The following is a 7355-nucleotide window of genomic DNA, read 5'->3' on the forward strand; positions in this document are numbered from 1 at the left end:
CCCCCGTGTCCCCCGTGTCCCCCCCGTGTCCTACCCGTGCCGTAGTGCTCCAGCCCCGTGGGCACCTCCTGCGTGGCAGGCTCGTCCCACAGCGGGCAGCACGGCCGGGGCTGGCAGCAGGAGGCCTGGAAGCCACACATCAGCCAGGGATCCTCACAGGGAGCAGGGACTCCTTGTTTCTGGAAACAGCAGAGGGGAACTGTCAGGGGAGAATGACCCCAAAATGTGCAGGGGAGGTGGGGCTGCCCCCAGAATGGGGCAGCAAGTCCTGCTCTGGCACATCCCAGGTCTGGCTGAGGGGGGTGGGACAGGACCAAAAAGGGCTTTTTTTAAACCAATCTGAGGAGAAAAGTGAAGGTCAGAGTGAGGCAGGATTCCAGCCTGAGGGGCTGCCCATGGGGACACCCTGTGTGCCAGGGCCCCCATAACTGGAAATGTCACCTTGAGGCATCAGAAGGCCCCAAAACCCCCCAAAATGTGGGGGGTCCCCAGGGGGTGCAGAACCACAACCCTGCCCAGGCACTGTGGCAGAGCCTGCCCCCAGCTGTCATATTTATGTTCCTCTTCCTATTTAGAGGGATGTTATTTGGGATTATTTTCTTTATATCTGGGTTATTTATATTTATATTGGTTTTATTGCTGTGTCCACAGACGTGTTTATACATGTGGTATGCACACATGGGTATATGAGTTATACACCTCATATGAAATGTACAGATGCATATATAATTTATATAATATAATGTATTATTACCCAAACATTACATCATATATTGTACTATGTGTTAACACACAATACATTATAGATGTAGTGATTATATGTGTGAGATAAGCATTTATACACCCACACCTGTGTAATCCAGCCATATAACTCAATATAAATTACAGATTTATTTTTATTGTATATGAAGCTAAATTTATAGTCTATAAAGAAAATATATTTATCTATAAAGAAAATATATTTATTAGCCATAGATACAGAGGCATTTAGAAACATAGATTTGTTTAGATTGGGAACAAAGCTTTAATAAATGATCCCAGGATATAATTTTCATTTTATTTTGTACACACCTATTTTATACATATATATTTAGGTATATATTGTGTGTATTTATATATATATACACATATTTATTATGTGCATCTGTGTGTATATATTATGTGTATATTTACCATGGACACACACACACACATATATATATATATATATATATATATATACCATATAATAAATACATTGCATTTAAGTGTTTGTCTCCCTAGAAGAGGACAATACCATGCACATACCTATAAATAAATGCAGGATGTTTGAATATTTTATCATTGTTACCATTTCCCTGCAGGGGAATAGGTTTCCTTGATGGTGAATCAATATTTAAAAGCCAAATGCTTGCTTGGAACCATTTAATGTATGGAGCTGCTTTGGGAATATTTCACGGCTCAGGCTGAGCTTTTCTTCCCAATTTGGGGAAAATGTTGGGTTTTAGCAGAAGTTCTGTGCAGCCTGAGGTGTGAGCCCAGAGCTTATCTGACCTCTAATGCTCAGCAGTTCTTTGGACAAATGATTAGAAATGTCATTTCTCTAAACAGAGGTCTGATTTCTCTGAATATAGGTCTGATTTATTTAGATATGGATCCATTTTCCATAAACATGGATCTGATTTTCCTATAAAAGGCTCAAATCCCTGCCCAACCTGTCCCAGGATCACATTCCAACCTTTTTCATACACAACCACTCGTCAGCTGCCAACAGAACAGAGCTGGCCTGGGAGAGGGAGCACCAGAGTGGTCCCAAATCTCCAAAAAGGCACGAGAACATTTCCCAAGTGCCATCCTGCTCTGTGCTGGTGCCACTGATCCCAGGTGAAGGTCAGCAGGGGGAGCAGGCAGCAGGACAATGCTTCCCCTGACAATCCTCCCTACACAAGCGCAGGAAATCCGATGCAGGATCCCATTTCCAGGGGAGCTTTGCAGGCTCAGGAGGGTCAGAGAAGATCTGGGTAAACACTTGGAGGTCAGGAATGCTCAGAACTACCTAAAACCTTGAATACTCAGGAGACAGCATCGAGCTGGGTCAGGGCTGGAGGAATCCCAGCAACCCAAGAGAAAACTGCTGGGGTAGGAAACCAGCCCCAATTCCTGTTTTTTACAGAGTCATGGAGAGATTCAGATTGGAAGGGGACTTAAAGACTGTCTCACTCCAACTCCTGCCATGGCAGGGACACCTTCCCCTGTCCCAGGCTGCTCCCAGCCCCGTCCAGCCTGGCCTTGGGCACTGCCAGGGATCCAGGGACAGCCCCAGCTGCTCTGGGCACCCTGTGCCAGGGCCTGCCAAACCTCACAGGGGAGAATTTCTTACTAAAATCTAATCTATACCCACTCTCATTCAGTGCAAGGCTGCTCCCCCTTGTCCTGTCTGTTCCTTACCATCATTCCAGGCCGAGCCAAAGGATAAGGAGCTGTGCTGCCGATGGTTGTGTCCATATAATAACTCATCATCTTGGAGGTGCCTGCAGGAATGGAGATGGACATTAGATTCCATGCCATAAAAACTGACAGCACCAGCTAAATCTGTGCTTTCCACAGCTGTGCAAAGCTTGGAGCAGACTGTCCCCTTTAATTAGTTTAGGCTAGAAAAGTTCAGAGGAAAAATACCTGGATTAATAGGAAATATTGTGATTAGAGGGGTCATATCAACAACACAGCACGCAGATGCAGGAGTGTAACCAGGGGAGAGCCTTACAATGGGGAATGAATTATCACCTGCAAGCTGAGGGAGCTGCTCTGAGGGAAGATGAGATCATATTTCCTTTGCTGGAGAATTGGTGGGAAATTGTTGCCAATTTTTTTCTTTTGAGAGAGAAAAAAAAAAAGGCAGTTTGTTGAGATCAACACCTTTCCTGTGAAAGCTTTGTCATGCCCAGTCTGTCTCACAAAGAACTTTGCTGTTTTCAGGACACATCCTCTGTTTTTGCACATGAGCAGCGAGGTTTCCCTCACTGAATCGCTCCCTTGCAGTCCCACATGGCATTCCTCATATGAGATTCACTCTTCTGAGCAAGTCCTCCTGCCAGAGCTGCCCATTAGCTGGGATTTTTAATCATCAAAAGCCATTAGCGTGGCTGAGGTGGAGGAGCTGCAGCGTGGCTCTGTTATCAGAGCTGTGGCTGTTTCTCCCTCTCTCCCTGTGATGCCAAGGGACAGCACAGGGCACTGGTTGTGCTCTGGGGATGTGGCTCCAAGGTGCTGGCAGGAAAGAGGGAGGGGGAATAGCCTGGGTTTGGGCAGGATGGGCCCTGGAGCCCAGGGAATGGCTGTTCCCAGCCTGGTGATGTGGAGGAGCTGCTTTAAGCTCCCTGAGGACACAGCTCTGGCTCCTGGAACACCTCTGTGTTCCTGCAGTGACCACTGCAGCTGCAAACACCTGGCTGAGGTATCTTACAACAGAATCCCAGAACCATCCTGTCCAACCCTTAACCTGGCACTGCCAGCCCAGCACAATCCCAAGCACCACTTTACACAGTTTGGAACACTTGCAGGGAAGGTGACTGCACCGTGCCCTGGGCAGCTGTGCCAGAGCTTGACAAACCTTTGAGTGAAGAAATTTTCCTGATATCCAACCTAAACCTCCCCTGGTGCAACCTTGAAGCTGTTTCCTTTACTCCTATCACTTGTTCCCTGAACTCCCCCTGGGTTTCCCATCCTGCCAGGGAGTTGTGCAGAGCCAGAAGTGCCCCCTGAGCCTCCTCTGCTCCAGGCTGAGCCCCTTCCCAGCTCCCTCAGCAGACTCGTGCTCCACGTGTTTTGTGCTCAGCTCTCCCCAGCCCAACCACGTCACCTCCAGCCTCCACTGCTCACTGGACTCGTGAACATCTCCTGGAGGCCCTGGGATCCTCTCCCAGCCTTCCCTCTGCTCCCTCCCCCGGGGCTTTGCTGCTGCTGGAGCTCTCTGCAGTTGCACCCCTGGGCAGCTCAGAGCTGCTCTGGCTGTGTCTCACTCAGCACCTCAGCAAACAGGGACCCCCAGAGCATCTCCCCCGTGCCCTGTGAGTAATGGCCCAACACAAAACACCTGCATGTGCATGGTATTAAATTATCATCATCATTTCCTGCTGCTTATTACTAACTCTGCCTCGAACACCAGCAGATCTTTTTTTTTTTTCAAACTTCTCTTTTTTAATTCACAAGACTCAAAATTACCCCTACGTGGTGTAAGAACCAGCAGGCTGTTTCTGTTTGTGCTGTGCCCAAAACCACAGCGAGTGTGAGTTAGTGTGGCTGAGAAGCCTTAACTAATCTCAGCATCTGTGCACGCCCTGCACAGCCCTGAGGAGGCACTGGAACGCCTTGGCTTCAGCCTCCCTGCAGCTGGGTGAGCACAGAACCCTTGGGCTCAAAGGCACCTCAAAGCCCATCCAGTTCCACCCTGTGCCATGGGCAGGGACACCTTCCATGAGAGCAGGGTGCTTTAAGCCCTGTCCAACCTGGCCTCGAGCATTCCCAGGGTGGAGCATCCCTGGCACGAAGGGCATCCCCTAACTCAGGGCAAGGTGCTCAATCCCAGCCCATCACACACCTGACCCCAACCTTCAGCACATGGAAACCATCTCATCTTTAGGCTGACCTCACCCTAAAGCAAAGGTTGACACTGCCACACAAAGACAGACAGACAGACTGAAACAGAGCCAGAGAGAGCTGGGGGCTGTTCACCTGCCACAGTGACAGCCACGTGTCGGAGAGCGAGGAGTCACAGCCCCAGACAGCAAACAGCAGTCCCCAGCAGCAGCTCTGCTCTCTGCTTTGCAGCTGGGGTTTGGTTTGGGGTTTTTTCTCCTTTGATGGAGGCACCTCGCTCGCAGCAGCTCTCGAGAGCCGTTCATGCCTCGCTGGGTGTCGTTTGCATCTTTCTCAGGCTGAACCTTCCAGCGAGATGCCGCACGCTGCTGGTCGAGGCCGTGGCTGTGCACTGACAGCAGCAGCACCAAACCCATCCTGACACCCTGGACAGGCTTCATGCAGCAAGGAATAGCAATAGGATTTAACCAGAGCTGCAAAGCAGCCCCAGCAACTCCCCAGCAGCCTGCAAGAGGTGAATTAGCATCTCTAGACAGCAGCTCCAAGACATTCAGCCAGTTTGCTTCTGGTTTCTCTTCCCCTCTAAGCTGAGCTGTTAAAAAGCACAAGAGAGGAGCAGAAACAACACAAAACTCAGCAACAATTTGCATTCCCATCTCTGTGGGTTCAAGAGAAGGCCTGGTTAAACACAAATAAAACCAGTTCCCCAACCTGATGCAGGTTTTGTGGGTGACAATGGTTAAAGGACAGAGAAGCACAGGCTGAAGGCTCTGAAAGGACCTGGAATCATGGAATCCCCAAAGAAGGAATCCCAGCAGGGACCATCCTGAGCCCCCACTATGGGCAGGGATGGCACCCAGCAGGTGACACGCCCTGCTGGAAAAGGCGGGTGAGCAGATCCTGGACATGGAATAATTGTGCTCTGGAAAAGCCAGGGTGAAAGAGGAGGCAGAGACAGCACAGAGGGAGCTCTGCTGTGCTTTGTCCAGGCTAATTTTAACAGAACTTCCACCACTTCCCAGAGGAAACTACTTCACAGCCCAAAACATCTCTCACTGTCAGCAAGTTTCCCTGATGGCTGAGCGATATTTTGCTTCTCTTCAGCTTCCTCTAATGAGAGCCCAGAGTTCCTCTCCTCCCCTGGATGCTGTCAGGGAGCTCAGCTGAGCCCCATTCCAGGCTGGAGCTCTCCAGGCAGGTAATTTGGCTGATACAGAGGAAATCACTGCAGATTTACATCAAGATAATCCATTGCTGAGAGCTGCTAGTAAATAGAGGGGAATCAGAACCATTTGGTAAAATCCTTAATGACTTAACAGCTTGACTTCAGTCTTATTGTTTGCTCTTATTATTCCTGTCCTATTGTGAAAACATGTGTGGGAGAACCAGCATTTATTCTGGGACTTGATCAAGTACCAGCCAAAGCTATTACACTCTTGGGTCATTTCTTAACTAAATTAAAATTTTAATTTCATTTCAACATCCATCCCTCCTCTTTTACAAGGTCGGGATTTTTTTAAATTTTAAATCAATTACCAAGCTTGGTTTAAAAAAGGAAAAGCAGTTTGTGCTCATGATTCACACATAACACCCCTGCAGAAGTTGGGAAGGAGTTAAAAATGGATATTTGAATAAAGTGAATTTTGTCTATTCAATATATGAAGACACTTTACAGAATTTCCATGCAATGTTTTAGCTTTATGGTTCTTCAAGGATAGGAAGGGGGAAGTGGAGTGATGCCACAGTGACTTTCCAGTGGCAGAGTCAAGTCCCATCTCTGTTTCCCAGTTTAATGCTCCATCCATAGCTCTGCTGCAAAGTCTCATTCCCCAATTTCTGAGCTGCAGCAGCACACCCAGCTCCATCCCACATCCCTCAGCCCGGGCTGGGCATGTCACTGCTGTGTGTCACAAGCTGTCACTGCAGGGTGGCACACCCAGGACAGCCACAAACCCTGTTCACAGCTTTCCTCCATCCCCATAAACCGTGAAATTCTTTTACCACGGGATCTGACCAGAAGCCAGGAGGATGGGGCAACATCAGCAATGCCACCAAAATATTTCTGGCTTCAAGAAGGTGAATCAAGGCTTTAAAAACCTGCAGCAGCCCCTGCCACACCACCACCCTCCCCAGACTGCCTGCCTGGCCCGGAGCTGCTCAGTAACAACCTCTTCATTTTAGCATCGAGCAATAATTTATCATCTTGGAGGGGTGGGGCAAAGAGCCGGTGGAAATGACATCCTTCAGCCGGGCTTTAACCCTTGGGAGCCGGGCACTTTCCAGGCCCCCTGCCAGCTCCTTTCCCAGGGGAAGCAGGGGTTGTTGATCTGTTGGCATCTTAGAAACCTCCTTCCATTCATCTGCCCCGGCCCCCGCCGGGATAAAGCACATCCCTACGGCAGGAGCGGAGCAATGGACGCGAGTGTGCTTTAGATACTTGCAACAATGCCTTCTAACACATTGGCCACGCTAAATCCCACATTTCTTACGCTTTTATAACTTTCGAGTTACAAAATTGGCGCCCGATTTCCTGCAGGGCAAGCGGGCGGGGCGGTGGGTGGTGCTGCGGTGAACAATAGAGCAGAGACAGCCCTTCTGCACCCGCTGGAAACACTGCAGGAGGTTAAAGGGCCGGGATAAGGTCACCCGGGGAAAGTGAGGGGGCGAGGCTGAGGATCTGAGCCCCCGGGCCGCCCTCCGAGCTGCAGGGCGCTGACAGCCGGGGATGAGCGCTGGGGAGCGGCTCGCTGGAAAGGATGGGGCAGGGGCTGCCTGTCAGC

General features: G+C 49.6%; 1 protein-coding gene across 1 annotated transcript in view; it reads right to left on the reverse strand.

The window, feature by feature from the left end:
- ETS1 (ETS proto-oncogene 1, transcription factor) overlaps window positions 1-7355 on the reverse strand; it is a 77442-nt gene that overhangs the window by 67731 nt on the left and 2356 nt on the right. The window contains exons 2-3 of the mRNA XM_015649874.2: window positions 2428-2510; window positions 35-179 (exon numbers count right to left, since the gene is read on the reverse strand). Coding sequence (XP_015505360.2) covers window positions 35-179; window positions 2428-2510 — 228 coding nt within the window. The remainder of the gene's footprint in view (window positions 1-34; window positions 180-2427; window positions 2511-7355) is intronic.

This window comes from Parus major, chromosome 24 (assembly GCF_001522545.3).
Source record: "Parus major isolate Abel chromosome 24, Parus_major1.1, whole genome shotgun sequence".
NCBI lineage: Eukaryota > Metazoa > Chordata > Aves > Passeriformes > Paridae > Parus > Parus major.